The sequence below is a fragment of the Acinonyx jubatus genome, chromosome B2, assembly GCF_027475565.1.
Source record: "Acinonyx jubatus isolate Ajub_Pintada_27869175 chromosome B2, VMU_Ajub_asm_v1.0, whole genome shotgun sequence".
NCBI classification, from domain to species: domain Eukaryota; kingdom Metazoa; phylum Chordata; class Mammalia; order Carnivora; family Felidae; genus Acinonyx; species Acinonyx jubatus.
In genome coordinates this window covers 70,507,953-70,526,613 of record NC_069385.1, presented here as the reverse complement: position 1 = coordinate 70,526,613, position 18,661 = coordinate 70,507,953, and the positions used below count along the sequence as shown (strand labels likewise).

At 38.5% G+C, this 18,661-nt stretch overlaps 1 protein-coding gene across 4 annotated transcripts in view; it reads left to right on the top strand.

The window, feature by feature from the left end:
* Window positions 1-982: 982 nt before the first annotated feature.
* The window catches only part of CASP8AP2 (caspase 8 associated protein 2), a 38,470-nt gene continuing 20,791 nt past the window's right edge, over window positions 983-18,661 (top strand). For all 4 annotated transcript variants that reach the window (XM_053222462.1, XM_027057250.2, XM_015081240.3 and 1 more), the window contains exons 1-4: window positions 983-1,065; window positions 11,360-11,435; window positions 13,160-13,242; window positions 15,594-15,662. In XM_053222462.1, the coding sequence (XP_053078437.1) occupies window positions 13,188-13,242; window positions 15,594-15,662 (124 nt within the window). In that variant the 5' untranslated portion in view covers window positions 983-1,065; window positions 11,360-11,435; window positions 13,160-13,187. The remainder of the gene's footprint in view (window positions 1,066-11,359; window positions 11,436-13,159; window positions 13,243-15,593; window positions 15,663-18,661) is intronic.

The window sequence follows — 18,661 nt, the reverse complement described above, 5'->3', positions numbered from 1 at the left end:
TTGACATATATATACATACATGTATATGTGTATATATGTATGCATATATAGCCTTTCAAGTTCTGACCCATAGCTTCCCCGCCAGCCTCATCTCACACTTCATGCTCCAGCAACAATAAACGTCTTATGGTTGCACACCCTCTACTCTTTCCGTCTCCACTACCTGGAATGCCTGCCTGTCTGACTGACTTCTCCGAAACAAAGTGATTGGGAGAGAATCTGGGAAATTGGTGTTCTCCCAGAACATATTCTGCCAAATGGAGGTCTTTCCAGAAAATTTAAAAATATACGAGTCGATATGACAGTTACAAGTTATTAAAATGGACAAACAGGAGGAAACGGTTAGAGATCAAGAGGAAGATCCCCAGATCAGGTAGCAGAGGAAGTTGTTTTTGGTTTACTTCCCTACCAATCAATGGCGTAGGCCCCGCCCCCGTAGGCTAGACCCTAGGGGCACCTCTAGTCCCTGCATGTTCTATAAGACAATTCAGGTATTCTACCCTCTAAAAAGCTCTCCTGTTCCTCCTACCCCACTTTACTTGGTATCCCCTCTTCAAAACTCTCAACACCCTGGCCTAAATTGTTTGCCTATTATGTAGGAAAGTGTCTGAGGGCAAGGAACAGTGTTTATTCATCATTATCGAGCCAGTGTCCAGCACCACGTATAGCACGCGGTTCATACTCAACAGAATTTATAGAATAAAAGACCAAATAAATGACAGGGCCTTTGAGTTTACTTTCCCTTTCATTAAAGAGCTTCTTCCAGACTCCGCCCTTAACAGCTCCAAGCCCCGCCCCTTCCTGCAACAGCGTAGGCCCCGCCCCTTTCCCTTAAACTCCGCACCAGCTTACGCGAGTTTGGCGCCAATCGTGTTTTTTTTTTTTCGCCCTCCTAAAGGCGGGAACTAGTTCTGTGCGCCGGGACGTGCTGTACGTCTGGTCTGATTGGCCATGGGTGCTCGGTCCCGCCTCCCAGTCCTGAGTGCGTTCTGGCATTGGTGGAGATGCCTGGGAGACCTCGGTGTCCAGAAAGGAGCCCCAGCTATCTTGGGCTGGGCAGGGCGGGTAAGTTGATGTGGGGGTCCGGTCCGCTCGGGGCTCTTGGGAATAGGCTGTATGGCACGGTAGTGCTCCAAGCGGAAGCAAGCGGTTTTCGGGGAGCCCAGGCGTCGAAGAGAATCACGGAGTCGGGGAAGGGGGAGGGGCGCGCCTGATGTCCGGGGCCCTTAGGTAGCCGCTTTCCCGCCGCCCTCGGGTGCAGTTTCAGGACTAGCATTCGCGTTCCTCTCTGGTCCCTCGAGAGGATCCAGGGGGGAATTGGGGTGAGAGCACGTAGGAACTACGCTTTCGACCGCTCCTCCCGCCCCTCCCCCCAAAACCAATCTTGTCTTGGAATGCACTTCTTGAGGCTTCCGGATGGGATTCTGGAGGAATGGGTCTTTCGTAAGTGTAAGGTGATCATTGATGTTGGTTGTTTTCGCTACTCTTATACCCAGAGAAGTTATCTCCACAACGCCTAGAACCATACCTGACACATAGTTGGCCCCAACTCAGATGTTAATGTAGAATGTGCAGAATCTCAGGATTTGTGCTTCAGGGATCGGGTTGGCATTGACTGATTCTTCCCTGGTCTTTCCCAGATTCCTCCCTGGTCTTTCCCATTCTCCGCAGCTATAGCTCCAAACCTCTACCCTTCCTCAGTGCCCCTCCCCCATCTCACTCAGCGCTTCTTTGATTGGAGGACAGAGACCAGAGCAAAAATTTCCCCACCCCCACCCCAATTATCTTCTAGCATTTCTTCCCATTTCACAAGAGGTGGCCCCCTTTCAAAGAAAAAAATATATACTTTTCTCACGAATATTCTTGATTTTGTCATTTGGCTTTAAAGACAGTGGGAATCTAATCCCAAATATGCCATTTAACACCTGTTTGACCTTGGGGCAAGTTTCTTAATCATTTGTTATATGTTTCCTCAACTGTGAAACGGGAAAAAGAATAGTATATACTTCTCGGGATTTTGGGAAGATTTAAAATAATGTATTTGGAACATTTAAGGCCCTGGCACGTAGTGTTCAGTATATGTAGTGTTTGTTATTTTCCCTTTACATTTTCTTTGGGGATCTTGGTGTATTAGATTTAACCTTTCCCAGGAACCTTAAAAGACACTCTCCTCCTCCCCTGGCTTTTTCCTGTTTTCCTCTATAAATGCTTAACTTCATTCCTTCAATTTTTTTTTTTTTTAAGGAAAATTTCCTTTAGACTGTCTTTAAGACATTGTCCTATCACAAAAGGCTAGGTAATCCTCCTTTCATGTGCTTTGTTCCTAAAATGATTATGAGTGAGCTTTCAACTCTTTTCTTTGATCATCATGGTTTTAAACATGTAAACCTTTGCTTTTACACTGTTTAGGTGCAACACTCTTCTGTCAGTAGTCCCTCTAATTATATATTGAGGTCCTCATTTAGGGGAAAGTGAGAGCAAATGTGAATAAAACCCCTCTTTCCAAGAGATTCTCATACATAATCCTTCCTCTTTTCCCTCCTCCCTTCTATTTTAGGAGAATCACTGGCCTTTGTGATTTCAAGACAGTAATCTCAACTCTCAACTCTACCAATTATGTTTTGTCTTTTGTGCTACATACTCCTGTTTCCTGTTGTCTATTAGACATCTTCACTTGGATGTCATACAGATAATTTATCATGTCTTCTTTGGTTCTCTATTTCAGTTAAAAGCATGACTACCTTGTTACCAAAGCTAGGAACTTTGGAGTTATTGTTAATAAATTGGGGATTTCAGTAATTCAACAAATATCTTTTTATTACCTACTAACTTGCAAGGCCCTGTCCTGAGAGCTGGTGATACAGTGGTGAACAGAACAGAGTCAGTCCTGGTCTTCATGGATCTTACATTCCAGTGGGTGAGATGGACATTTCTTTAGGAATTGCACAAAAATGTAATTATAAACTGAAAAGAGGCCGTATCGAGAAAGGACACAGTGGTATAAGAGTTTGTAACAGAGGGCCTGACATAGTGGAGAGAGAGAGTAGCCAGGGAAGGCTCAAACATTACTTAAGACAAAATACCAGTGAGGAGTTGAGTGATGGTAGAGCATTGAGGAAAGAGCACTCCCTGCAGAGGCCCTGTGGCGGGAGGGAACAATTGGCATGGCCGAAGAGCTGAAAGAAGGTCAGTATGATCAAGAGTAAAGACTGCCTGCTGGGAAATGGGGAAGAAGGATACAGACTATCTCTGGAATTGTGGGCAGAGGCCAGGTCTCCCTAGACTTTGCAAGCAGAGTTGTGACAAAATTTTTAAATCTAAAATCAGCAGGAAGCACTGAAGGGTTTTAAGTAGAGGAGGGAGCATGATCAGATTTGCATTTTGAAAAGATAACTCAGGCTCTGGTTTTGAAGTGGTCAAGATTGGACATTCGAATACACTTTCCTTAAATCTTTTGATTCTGTCACAAATCTCAGATCTGCTTCTTATTTCCACTACTGATGACTTCGTTTCCCCTCATTGTCTCCTGCACTGTTTTAATAGTCTTTATCTTTTGGTACTAATATTTTCAATACTTTTCTTGCTAGAGTTAAATTCCTGGAATGCAGATTTGATCGTGATATTCTCTTGCTTTAAAAACCTTCAGTGGTTTCTCTCATTCTCTACTGGATAAAGTCCAAGTATCTTAATCATGTAATATATCACCTGACTTCTAAAACCTCATTTCTCTCTTGCCATTTGCAACTCTGTGGATGGAACTAGAGGGTATTATGCTAAGTGAAATTAGTCAGAGAAAGACAAATATACGACTTCACTCATATGAGGACTTTAAGATACAAAACAGATTGAACATAAGGGAAGGGAAGCAAGAATAATATAAAAACAGGGAGGGAGACAAAACATAAGAGACTCTTTTTATTATTTTTTAATGTTTATTTATTATTGAGAGACAGAGACAGACAGAGTGAGCAGGGGAGGGGCAGAGAGAGAGGGAGACACAGAATCTGAAGCAGGCTCCAGGCCCCAGCTGTCAGCACAGAGCCTGATGCGGGTCTTGAACCCATGAACTGTGAGATCATGACCTGAGCCGAAGTCGATGCTTATGCTTAACTGACTGAGCCACTCAGGCGCCCCTAAGAGACTCTTAAATATGGTGAACAAACAAAGGGTTGCTGGAGGGGTTGTGGGAGGGGGGATGGGATAAATGGGTAAGGGGCGTTAATGAATCTACTCCTGAAATCATTGTTACGTTATATGCTAACTTGGATGTAAATAAAAAAATAAATTATTAAACCCCTCATTTCTCAAATTCTAATCTGTAGGTATTCACACCCATACTTCCTTGTGAGCTCATACATGTAGTGGGGAGATGGTATAGGAATTGTGTTTGCAAACGGGAACCCAGTTTCACTGAACCTTGGGATTTTGGAAACCTTGGGATAGTGAATGATGGAGCTAGAAAGGTAGGCATTAGTGTGTATCATGGTAAGGCGTTTGGGCTTTATTCAGTAGACATTGGGAAGTAATGGAAAGTTTTTGAGCAAGAAGTGATAATGAGCAGGATTGCTTCTGAAAAACGAATCCAGCAATTGTGTGTGGCATATATTTGGAGAGAGGAGATAATTAGATAGGTATAGTGGAGACTGAAATAAAATTCAGAAGGAAAGAATGAGGATAAATGGGAGAAACATTGTGGACTTGTATCAGAAGGCTATTAGGGAATGCTAGTGCCAGTGAAAGAAGTAGAGATGTCAGGAGGCGACAGATGTTGATGATCTCTTTTGGTTTTGGTCTTCGTGAATTGGGACTTACAGGAATGTGTTTATTAACTTTAGCATCTTATTGCTGACTGTTGGTTTGTGTTTTAGTACAAACAGTTCCTAATTTTCCAGCACTGTGAGGTGGCAGCAGAGGGGTCTATAAATCTGATCTGGTACCCCTACTTTTTGTGGCAGTATTTACTCTTTATCCCTTACCCCCTTGTGTTTATTCATCAAGTGTTTAACACAACGTAATAAATTTTGCTTTTCAGGTATAGAAAATAAGATACTGATGTCCAGGAGTTCATTGCCTTAGTACAACATTCAAAAGCATTTTTATAAGAGCCCAATAGCATTTAGAGCTAGTTAGGTGTTATTGAAATGGTAATAACCACAGCTCTGTGAAATCCTTTCTGTGAGCTTTTCATGGCAAATGAGATTGTAAGATAATATGTGTTAAGACACTAAGTTTGTGGTAAGTTGTTAGAGCAGCAATAGGAGACTAATGTACTCAGTCACACTATGCATATTTTATGTACTCAATAGTCACATGTGGTTAGTGTTATATTGGACAGCTCAGATATAGGACATTTTTGTCATTATAGAAAGTTCTATTGGACAGCACTAGTCTAAAAAAGGTAGTTCTTAGGGCATCTGGCTGGCTCAGTCGGTGGAGCATGTGATTTGTGGTCTTGGGGGTTGTTAAGTTCAAGCCCCACATTGGGTGTAGAGATTAGTTAAAAATAAAATCTTTAAAAAATAAAAATTAAAAAATTAAAAAGGTAGTTCTCAAAGTGTAGTCCTTGAACTAGCAGCATGACCTGAGAACTTTTTAGAGTTGCAGATATTCATGTCTCATTCTAGACCTACAGAATCAAAAACTGGGGGAATGGGACTCATCAGTCTTATGTTCTAACTCCTTCAGGTTAGAAGTCTAAAAACATGCTGAAGTCTAAAAACAACTTTTTTCTTTTCTTTCCCTTTCTTCCTTTCTTCCGCTCTTTCTCTTCCCTGCCCTTCCCTGCCCTGCCTGGCCCTGGCCCTGGCCCTACGAGTGAACAGAGAAGGGGCAGAGAAAGAAGAGAGAGGGAGGATTCCAAGCAGGCTCCGCACTGACAGTGCAGATGCAAAGCTTGAACCCACGAACTTGAACCTGATGCAAAGCTTGAACCCACGAACCCTGACATCATGACCTGAGCCAAAACCAAAAGTTGTATGCTTAACTGAGCTACCCAGGTGCCAATAAGAACAACTTTAGAAAGCAAATGATTGCAATGGAGGTAGCTAAATGTAATGATGTATTTAGTATGTCAGTACAATAAGGGAATGAGGGTTGGCTATGTCTCCAGAAAAGGGGGTTCTCTTTTATGGTAGCTGGGTTGGGGAGAGGATGAGCAGACCAGGCAGGGCAATAGAATGAGCAAGAGATTGTGGAGTTGAGGTTCATGGCATAATTCAGGAACTGCAAGTACAGACATTTCTGCTTTAATGTATGCATTTTTGAAAAACCTTTAGTTCTGTAAGTCACTAAAACAGAGTTTATGGGAAAAATAGGGGCAGAATACTCAAAACCTCTCTACTCATGTTACTAGAGCACCAACAGGAACAATAACAATTTTAATTAAAATGTTGGCATAGTTAAGGCAAGTAAAATTCCTAATGAATATCTCAGTCAATATAGATTTTTTCTCAAGAAAGAAGAAAGATGAAATAGGCTGATGGAGGAAAAGGAGGAACTGAAGCTGTTGATTTGTGGAGACAAGAACAGAGGGACATAAACACAGGTTGCAGGTTTGATGTGAATACTGTGATGGCAGACTGGATGGCTTTGGCTTATTGCCTGGTATTTGGGTTATTTGTACCCTGACAAAGATTGAGGAAAATCATGCTTACACCCTTGCAAGACAGAGCCTGTTACTGTACTGAAACAAGAGGAAGAAAGGAGAGTGATGGGCACCTAGGGTAAGGGCATCAGTGTAGGACTAGATTCCTTCAAGAGTTGCTGCATTTAGCTGCTGTTAATGGTGCAAAACTGTAATGATCTGGGAAGAACCCTGTGTGAACCAGTATAGTTTCTGCATTACACTAACATCATTTCTCTATTTCTCAATAACGTGTGTGCTGCCTGGCATTATAGAAACATGCTTTGGTAGGGGCACCTGGGTGGCTCAGTTGGTTAAGTGTCTGACTTGATTTCAGCTCAGAGCATGTTCCCACGGTTCATGAATTTGAGCCCTGTGTCAAGCTTTGTGCTGACAGCATGGAGCTGGAGCCTGCTTGGGGTTCTCTCTCCCCGCCTCTCCCCCTCCCCCTCTCCCCGTTCTCTCTCAAAATAAATAAATAAATAAATAAATAAATAAATAAGCATTAAAAAAAATAGAAATATGCTGTGGTAGTACAGAATATCTCATGTGGCTCAATAGGGTAGGTTAGAGTACAGTGTGAGAAAAGTAGTGATATTTCTGGAAAGGCCTTGTAGTTCTGTGCTAGGGAAGCTTAATTCAATAATGTTGCTTTGGGTAGTTCTTAAAGGCTTTTTGACCTGGGAGTGAAACAGGTTACAAGTCAACAGATTTTGGCTTTAGTGTGGAAAGTGGTAGAAGGAAAAAGGTGTTGGTAGTATGGAAACTAGTTAGGAGACTTTGTAATAATTGAAATGAGTAATAATTATATTGAAAACTGGAATGACTGAGTGGAAAGGAGATGTTAAATTTGAGAGATTTAAAAATAAAATCACTAAGAATTTGTGATCACTTGAAAGTGAGTGTGGATGTAAGGGACGAATCAAAGATAATGAGAGTTTGTAGCTTGAGAATGAGTTCAGGCAGGAGATAATGGTTTATATTTCCCATATCTAGGCATCTACCCTATTTGCTTTCTTTCATTATTATGCCTTATATAAATATCCTTTTCAATCTCACTGTCTCCATCTTGGGTTATGTTATTATGTGGACTCTTACATAAGCTCCTTCCCAGTTTCTTTTCCTACACGTTTGTCTTTCTAGTTCATTCCACATGTTAATCTTTTCTCTTTATACCAGTGTTTCTAACTCAGAAACCTTCAGTGCTCTTGTCTTCTGAAATTTCAAGGCCAGATTCCTTAGTTGGACATTTAGTATCTTCTGTTTGACTCTAATGAAATTTGACAGTCTTATCTCCCAGTCCTCTTCTGCCTGAGGTTCATATATGCCTTCCCTCCAAAGTTAATGGTGTTCTCATTTGGAATCTACCTATCTCCACTCTTCCTCCCACTCTTCCATTGATATGCAGGTCCTTCTACAAACCAGTCATCAGCCGTATGCATGCTTTTATTCTCCACACATCTTTGCCAACATTTGGGAGTGGATAGTGGCTACAAGAGGGCATGAGTAATACTTCTAGGGTGATGATAATGATCTGTATCTTGATCTGGGTGGTAGTTAGATGGATGTGTGTAGGTTGTCAAAAATCATAGGACTGTATACTTATGATTGGTCGTTTTTTTCCCTATATGTTATACTTCAATAAAAAGCTTACTTCCTTTTCTCCAAAATAAAAAATGTCCTGCCTCTCCTAGGCCCTTTACATTTCAATTTAATTTTTATGGTCAACTTGTTAAGTTTGAGTGGGATTGCATTGAGTTGGGGAGAATTGCCAACTTTGATATTGAGTTTTCCAAAATATGATTGAATTATGTTTTGCCATTTATTTAGATCAGAAGCAAATTGCCTGTTTTTGTAAATAAAGTTTTATTGGAACACAGTCAGACCTATTTGTTTACATGTCGTCTTTGGTTGCTTTGAGCTTCAGTGGCAGGGGTAGGTGGTTGTGACAGACCAGATGGCCTGCAAGCACAAAATATTTACTTTCTGGCCTTGTAAGAAGAAAAGGTTTCCATACCCCTGATTTAGGCCTTTCTTTCTTTCTTTCTTTCTTTCTTTCTTTCTTTCTTTCTTTCTTTCTTTGATAATTTATTTATTTATTTTTTGAGAGAGAGAGTGCATGGGTAGGGAGAGGGACAGAGAGAGAGAGAGAAAAAGAATCTTTTTTTTTTTTTTAATGTTTATTTATTTTTGAGAGAGAGAGAAAGGCAGGGAGACAAGCAGACAGAGAATCCTAAGCAGGCTCTGCACAGGGCTCAAACCGATGAACTGATGATCATGAACTGAGCTGAAACCTAGAGTCAGATGCTTAGCTAACTGAGCCACCCAGGTACCAAGAAAGAGGGGAGGAGAGAGAGAGAATGAGAATATAATTTCTGTGTACTTAATGGTTTTGTTGTTGTAAATATCTTTTTATCAGTTATGTTTTAAAACTCTTGCGGGGTGCCTGGTGGCTCAGATTCTCTCTCACTCCCTCTCTGCCCCTCTAACGCTCTCTCTCCCTCTTTCTCAAAATAAATAAAGTTAAAAAAAAAAAAACCTTAAAATTATTTTGCTGGCATACAGGAAAGCATTTTTGTGTGTTTATCTTACATTCAGGAACTTAAAAAAAACTCTTATTCTAATAATTTGTAGATTTTCTACATTGGTGGCCATAGTTTAAATAATGTCAGCTTTGCTTCTTTCCAGTTCTGTCTCAATTCATGCCTTACTCTTCTTTCAAACAGAAGCAAGCTTGACTTTAAAGGAGATGCTTTTGTGGTGTCATCATCATGTATGATGTTTGAGGGTTTTGTTTTGTTTTGTAGTAGAAATATATCCTTTATCAGTTTAAAAAAGGTCCCTTAAATTTTCATAAACTCCCAAGTTTGCTAGGAGTTAGTATTGAATTTATCATATGCTCTTCCTGAGCAGATGTTAGGATACACATATTTTGTCTCTAATATGATGAAATATACAAATATTTTTTTTACTGAGAGACCATTTGTTAGAATGGTTTTTGATTTATGGTAAAATTCAGAAGCACAGGGGTGCCTGTCTGGCTCAGGTACAGCATGTGACTCCTCATCTCAGGGTCATGAGTTCAAGCCCCACATTAGGTGTAGAGCTTACTTAAAAAAAAAAAAAATCAGGAGTACAGAGAAATCTTGTTTATCATGCTACATCTCCCTCCCCAGTTTTCTCCGTTGTTAATGTCTTATTACATGATATTAGTATGGTACATTTCCTGTAATTATGAACCAACACTGCTTTATTTTTTTTGTTTTTTTTTTTAAGATTTTATTGTATTTTTATTTTATTTCAGAGACAGGGAGAGAGAGAGGGTTCATGTGGGGAAGAGGGGCAGAGGGATAGAAAGAGGATCCCAAGCAGGCTTCACGCTCAGTGTGGAGCCCCGTGTGGGGCTCATCCCGTGAGATCATAACCTGAGCCAAAATCAAGAGTTGGGACACTTAACCGACTAAGCCACCCAGTTGCCCCATCTTTTTTTTTTTTTTTTAAGTAATACCTGCCAGTAGTAAAAACTAAAACTGTAAAATGATATGAAATGAAGACTTTGATCTATTAGATTTCTGTTTAACCAAATCATTATCACCATTCTGTAAAAAACCCATTGACTGATTTTCCCTCCTCCATATAACAGTTTATTTATTTTTAAATTAATTTATTTTTATTTTTTATTTTCATTAAAAAAATTTTTTTAATGTGTGTTTATTTTTAAGAGAGAGAGACAGAGTGTGAGTCGGAGACGGGCAGAGAGAGAGGGAGACACAGAATCTGAAGCATGCTCCAGGCTCTGAGCTGTCAGCACAGAGCCTGACAGGGGGCTCAAACCCACGAGCCATGAGATCATGACCTGAGCCAAAGCTGGTTGCCTAACGACTGAGCCACCCAGGCACCACTTTTATTTTTTTTTAACATTTATTTATTTTTGAGAGAGAGAGGGAGAGAACACGCATGCATGTGAACGGGAAAGAGGCAGACGCAGAGAAGGGAGGCAGATGATCCAAAGCAGGCTCGTCACTGTGAGCCCAGAGCCCGATGCAGGGCTCAGACTCCTGAACCTGTGAGATGGCCTGAGCTGAAATCGAGAGCTGGCTGCTTAACCGACTGACTGAGCTACCCAGGCGCCCCCATATGACGGTTTATAGCTGGTGATAAGTTACTGTTAGAAAGCCTGTGAGTTTCTGCTGTTTCAGTAGTTACCAAGAGTTAGTTCTGTTATTTGACAAATATGATTATGCCATTTGTAATTATTGTACAGACTATATTATAACAGTTAATCAATTCAGCTAATTGGAAACAGTTGCAGTGGGGAATGTGAGTAATGAACAAAACGCTATACTTTAGGGGTGCCTGGGTGGCTCAGTTGGTTAAGCGTCTGACTTGATTTCTGCTCAGGTCATGATCTCACTGTTCATGGTATTGAGCCCTGAGTCAGGCTCTGTGCCAACAGCGTGGAGCCTGCTTGAGATGCTCTCTCTCTCTCTCTCTCTCTCTCTCTCTCTCTCTCTCTCTCTCCCCCCCTCTCTGTCCCTGCCCCACTTTCAGATGAACACTGTTTCTCTCTCTCTAAATATAAAATAAATAAACGTCTTTAAAAAAAGATATATACTTTGATTGTATTTAAAAGTAGTAACGTAAATTGTATCTCTTGTGATAGAACCATGACTTTTTCTTTGAGAATGAGTCCAGTGATCAGAGTTCTGACTTCTTTCTTTCTTTTTTTTTCTTAAGTAAGCTGTATACCCAGCGTGGGGCTTGAACTCATGACCTCGAGATCAAGAGTCAAATGCTTTACCAGCTGAGCCAGGTGCCCCTGACTTCTTTCTTGCAGAAACCACACCTATAAGACATTGCTTATGATTTCCATCCCTCCCTTCCTTCCTTCTTTAATTAAAATGGAGTAAGAATTTAGATACTTGTTTTTTTCTTTTTTTCCTTTTTTAATGTTTTTATTTATTTTTGAAAGAGAGAGGAGAGAGAGAGAAAGGAAGAGAAAGAGGAAGAGAAAGAGAAAGGGAAAGACAGAGCACGAGCTGGGTACGGGCAGAGAGAGAGGGAGACACAGAATCTGAAGCAGGCTCCAGGCCCTGAGCTGTCAGCACAGAGCCTGATGCAGGGCTCAAACTTGTGAATTGTGAGATCATGACCTGGGCTGAAGTCTGATGCTCAACCTACTGAGCCACCCAGACGCCCCTAGATACTTGTTAATCAGTGTGAATACAGACTAGGTTTTCTCTTCCATTATTTTGGATTATCTCACCTTCACTTGATTTGACAAGCAATCGTGTGTGTATCTTTCTGCTCACCTATAATCTTTTCAAAGCATTCAGCTTGGTTTTTACTGGAAAAGAACTTCCTTTGGCAATATAATCTTTCATAATACTATTAGAAAAATAAGGAAACCTGCATAATTGGATTTGGTAGTAAATGTGATCTGGCTATCGATAAGCCTATATCTCAGTTGGTGGGAGCAGAAATATACAGGTGCAGGTATTCTTAATGACTGTCCGTATCCACAATGGCCATAGTTCATTGACCACAGGCATCATTCATCAGACTTTACTGGCAGAATGGAAAATGTCAGATAAGTCAGGTTTTCTTTCTTTCTTTTTTTTTTTTTTTTAAGCTGTTTTGGATACTTCTGTTGCTTTTTTCTTGCTACAAATAGCACTACATTGAATTTTCCTGTATATATATTTTGTAACCATGTGCTTGTATATCTCTCAGAATGAGTTACTAGATATGATTTGTTGGGTCAAAGATTATGTGCATATAAAAACTTGATAGCTATGGTCAAATTGCCTCCATGGAGTTTGTGCAAGTATATACTTGGGTGATGTATGAGAGTATGTTTTTTGTCACATCTTTACAAACCCTAGTATGGTATCAAATTCTTTACTATTTACCTGTCTTACTCTCTTATTGGTGAAAACACGTATGTCTGGAGTTCCCCAGACTGCTCCCAGGTTTGATGATTTGCTAAGAGGACTCACAGAACTCATGTAGTTGTACTTATTTAGTATGATATTGGCTTATTTTTGTATAAAAATTAATTTGTATTTTGGTCTATTTTATAAAATTAGTATCATTTACTTTGTGACATGGTTTAGCCATAATAAGTAAGCTTAAGCTTTTGGAAAACAGTAGGCACTTTTTTTTGAAGTGATGGTAGAGAGTGAACTTACTCATTGTGTCCACATTTAAAAATTGCTGTTTTTAAAAACGATTTTTTTAAATGTTTATTTTTGAGAGAGAAAGAGAGGGAGACACAGTGCAAGCAAGGCAGGGGCAGAGAGAGAGGGAGACACAGAATCTGAAGCAGGATCCAGGCTCCGAGTTGTCAGCACTGAGCCTGATGCGGGGCTTGAACTCGTGAACTGCAAGATCACGGCCTGGGCCGAAGTAGGACACTTAACCGACTGAGCCACCCAGGTGCCCCTAAAAATTGCTTTTTAACTGAAAGCTAGGTTTATTCTCTGAATTGTGAGGTTGATTTTAACAATGGAAAAATCTTTATATTTCATGCTTTAGATGGCGACTGTCAAAAGGAAATAGGATCATGGCAGCAGATGATGACAATGGTGATGGAACAAGTTTATTTGATGTCTTTTCTGGTAAGACCTGTCTTTCTGAACTGTCTTTCTAAGTGTATTTAATTGCAAAATCATTTATTCTCCTTGAAAACACTGTTATCAACTCTTTCTTCCCACACATAAATGAATTAACGTAGTAAGGTGCCTGGCAAATAGGAAATGTTTAGTAAATGTGAGCTTTCTTCTTATTACAGGGCTTTTAAGCTCTCAAATACAATGAAATTAACAACTTTGTCAATATGAGTGGTAATGATATTTATTTTTCTATCCAAAGAAATATAAAATAGGTATTTGTTACTCTTGAGTAAGTTGAATACATTATGGTCCTTTACTCCCAAATACTTAAGTGTGTATTTCATAAGAAAAACTTGGGTTTTTTAATATAAGAACACAATTATCAAAATTTCAGTAAATTTAACATTGATATAATACTTTTATTTAATCTGCTATTTTTGTTCCTGTTTTACCAGGTAACCCCAACATTTTCTTTATTATTATGATTGGATTTTAATCTATCATTTTAATACTTTTAGTTTTTCTCATCTTTTTTTTTTCCTTCTGATTTTCTTACCTTCTTTCAAATGTTGAATATATTTTAGAATTTTGTTCTAATTTATATATTAGCTTTTTGGGCTACAACACCTCTTTGCATTATTTTTTAGTGGCTGCTTAAGGGATTGGAGTATACCTCTTTAACATTTTGTAGTCTACTTCCTAGTATTGTACTTTTTCACCTAAGATGTAGAATCTTGTATATATAGTTTTATTTAACCTTCATCCATCCTTTTATGTTAAAGATGCCATAAACCTCATGATACAGAGCTTCAATTTTTACTTTATATCATTCTACGTATCTTTAAAAACTTAAGAGGAATTAAAAGAAATTAAGAAAAATTTGTTATTTATATTTACTCTGTTATTTATCGTTTCTAGTCCTAGTATCCTCTAATAGCTTTTCAGTATCATTTTCCTCCCCATTCTCTCTTTTCCTCTTGGACTGCAGATATACAGTATGTGAGAACTTTTGATATTACTAAGGTTACCAAGACATTTGTTGTTGTTTATTTGTTTTAAATCTTTTTCTCTCTATTCTTCAGATTGGGTAATTTTTATTGATTTACCTTCAAGTTCACTGGCTCTACTGTTAAGCACCTTCAGTGAAAATTTTTTTTCTTTTTTTTTTTTTGCATTAGATATTGCACTTTTCAGTTTTAGGATTTTCATTCTTTGCTTGTTTGTTTTAGTTTGTTATTTTTTATTTATTTAATTTTAGTAATCTCTACATCCATTGTGGGGCCCAAACTCATGACCCCAAAATCAAGAGTTGCACTCCACCAACTGAGCCTGCCAGGCATCCCTCATTCTTTGTTTTAATGGTTTCTGTTTCTCTGCCAAGATTCCCTATGTAGTAATTTTGGACTGCATTCTGGATGCTCAATTCTGTTATGTTCTAGAGACACTGGATTATGCTATATTGTTTTTACTTTTAGCAAGTATTTAACTTGGCTGAACTTAAACTTCTGTCTTACCTGTAGTGGATAGCAGCTGAAAATCTGTTCAGATATTTTAGCTTTAACTGGACATTTTGGAGTTCTCACCTTTACTTATGTAGTTTGGAGGTCACTTGGAGATTTGGGCACAAATTGGGGAATACTCTTTCTGGATTTTCTTTCTTAGTTTCTAGTTGCTGTTATCATTCCCCATTTTTTTTCTGTCATTATTCAAGCTTTTAGGACCAGAGGTTTCCATCTAAGCTTTCACTGCTCATAGTGGCTCCAACTAGGGCTTATCCTTCTACAAAAAATTTTAATAAAGGGGGATAGGGAATGCATACAAGACTGTTTTCTCCTTTCAGGTGTTGTCTCCCATTCAGTTTTTGCCCTCTTTGGATTGTTTTTAGATTTTCAGATTGCCTTTTTTTTTCTTATTTAATTGAGGTATAATTATACTTATAACATCCTATTAGTTTCAGGAATACAACATAATGATTCAGTATTTGTATATAATGTGAAATGATCACCACAGTGACAGTCTAGTGGCAGAGCATTTGACTACAGATAGCTTTTAATAATTTGCTTAGAGTTTATAGTTGTTATCAGCAGGAGGATTGGTCTGATAGAACCACTCTGCTATTATTGGAATTGGAACCTTCTCACAAGTTTGTTTTTGAAAGTGAGTTTTTTAAGTCTAAATCTTATGTAATAGAGTCATAAATCTGTGTATTGAGATCTTTCTATTTATAAGGATGTTTAAAAATTGTAAACAATTGTGTTTTTTGGTATAAGACTAATAAAGTCTCTGTCTTTTCCTGGATTAGAAAAACTTCACTAACTGCATAAAGTCAGTTTTAATTATCTTTGGTTTTCCTGCAGCTTCTCCTCTTAAAAATAATGATGAAGGTTCTTTGGACATATATGCTGGGTTGGACAGTGCTGTTTCTGGTATGTAAATTCTAAAATAAAAGTTTCATTTTCTTTGGTCAGTGTACTGGAAGTATTTATTTTGTTGTTGCCAATTCTTGGAGTAATACATAGTTCCTGAACAATTTGCCCATTCTTTGAAATGGTTATACTTAGGTAATTATTTTTTTGACCAAAGTTTGATCATTAAAACAAATTAGCACTCAGTTTTGCTATTCATCTAGGTCTTAGATGTAACTGGACCTAGAGCAGGTATATTTTGTACATTGAAATGCAGCTGCTGGTGGGGTCTATACATATATTACTGCTCATACTGTCATGGCTTACATATTAGAACTTTTGAAAAGGGTAGTTACTATAAATGTTTTCAAATGTATCAGTAAGAGGTGCCTGGGTGACTCAGTTGGTTGGACATCCAACTTTTTGGTTCAGGTCATGATCTCGTGGCTTGTGAGTTCGAGCCCTGCATTGTGAGTTCGAGGCCCTGTCAGGCCTCTATGCTGACAGGTCAGAGCCTGGAGCCTGTTTCAGATTCTGATCTCCCTCTCTCTCTCTCTCTGCCCTTCCCCCATTTGTGCTTGCTTGCTTGCTCTCTCTCTCTCTCTCTCTCTCTCTCTCTTTGTCTCGCTCTCTCTCTCAAAAATAAACATTAAACAAAGAAACCAACCAACAAACAAATGTATCAGTAAGAGTGGTATGGAGAGAGTCTAATGACCTATCCAAATTAGAAACCTTTCCATAATCAAATCTCTCAAAGCTTTGAACAAATATGGTCCTCACATCTGATTTGTTGTCATAAGTATTTTAGGTAAATTGGCTTTCCAACCAATTAGTATAGATTTGGATGAAATGCAGGAGATGCAGAAATATATAGCCCTTTGATTTGCAGTAGACACAACATCAAAAAGCTTGACACATATTTTCTATTTTCCCCACCTTTATTGAGATATAGTTAACACATAACATTGTGTAAGTTTAAGTATTGATTTGATACACTTATATGTTGCAAAATGATTACCACTTTAGCCTTAGCTAAATTATGTGACATAATTACCTGCATCAATTATGTGATATAATTAGCCTGCATCAATTATGTGACATAATTACCATCTCTCTTTTGTGGTGAGAACATTTAAGATCTATTCTCTTAGCAACTTTTAAGTATGTAATACACACAGTATGATTAACTATCATCACTCTGCTCTGTTTTAGATCCCTAAACCTTATTTATCTTATAGCTAGAAGTTTATATTCTGGTTTTTTAAAGTTTATTTATTTATTTATTTATTTATTTATTTATTTATTTATTTAGAGAGCACAAGTGAGCATGAGCAGGGGAGGGGCAGAGAGAGAGGGAGAGAGAGAATCCCGAGTAGGCTCTTCCCTGTCAATACTGAGCCTGATGTGGGGCTAGAACTCACAAACCATGAGATCATGACCTGAGCTGAAATCAAGAGTGCTCAACCAACTGAGCCACCCAAGGGCCCCTGGAAGTTCATACTCTTTGATCAATATCTCTTCTGTCACCCCAGCCCCTGGTAACCACTGTTCTAGTCTGTTTCTATGTATTTGGCATTTTTATATTTCACATACAAGTTGGTGTCATGTGCTATTTGTCTTTCTCTTTCTGACTTATTTCAATTAGCATAATGCCTGCAAGGTCTGTCCATGTTAGTGCAGATGGCAGGAGGTCCTTCTTTCTCATGGTTGGATAATATCCCATTGTATACATATGCCACATCTCTTTTAACCATCTGTTAATGAACACTTAGGTTGTTTCCATATGTTGGCTATTATGAATAAATGCTGCAGTGAACATGGGTGTGCAGATATCTCTTTGAGATCCCGGTTTGTTTTTTTTTTTTAAGTTTTTATTTATTTAGAGAGAGAGAAAGAGAGGAAAAGAGAGAAATTGAGTGGGGAAGGGGCAGAGAGAGGGGCTCTGCACTGACAGCAAAAACCCTATACGGGGCTCAAACCCATGAATTGTGAGATCATATTTATGACTCTATTACATATTAGTTTCAGGCATACAACATAATTATTCAGTATTTGTATATAATGTGAAATGATCACCATAGTAATAGTCTAGTGGTAGAGCATTTGATTACAGATAGCTTTCTGTACACTGCAGAGAGCCTGATGCAGGGCTTGAACCCATGAACCACTTCCACTTGAGCCGAAGTTAGGCACTTAACCAATTGAGCCACCCAGGTGCCCTAAGATCCTCTTTTTATATCCTTTGGATTAATACCCAGAGGTGGGATTACTGAATCATATTTCTATTTTTAAGTTTTTGAGGAACCTCCATAGTGTTTTCCATTGTAGCTGCACTGGTTTACATTCCCACCAATCTTGCACAAGTATTCTATTTTCTCCACATCCTTGCCAACACTTGTTATCTCATGGTTGTTTTTTGGTTTTTGTTTTTTTTTTTTTAATTGGGGAGGTCTCTGATAACAGCAGTCTTTACTGAACATTTACTTACTAAGTGTGGCAAGTGTTTGGTGCTTTTTATTTTTTACTTATTCATTTATTTTATTGAAGTATAGTTGACATACAGTGTTATATTAGTTTCAAGTATACAAAATAGTGATTTGACAATTCTGTACCTAATGCAGTGTTCATCATGGTAAGTGTAGTTAGTATTTGTCACCATACAAAGTTATTACAATATTATTGATTATATTCCCTATTCTATAGCTTTTATCTCCTCTTATTGGTGATAGCCATTCTAGCAGCTGTAAGGTGTTATCTCATTGTGATTTTGATTTGCATTTCCCTAACAGTTAGGTTGAGCACTTTTCCATGTTCCTGTTGGCCATTTGTATGTCTTTGGGAAAATGTCTATTCAGTTTCTCTGCCCATTTTTATGTCAGATTTTTTTTTTTTTTTTTTTTTTGCTGTTGAGTGTATGAGTTCTTTATATATTTTGGATATTAACCCTATGTCAGATACTTAATTTGCAAATATTTTCTCCCATTCTGTGGGTTGCCTTTCACTTTGTTGATGGTTTTCTT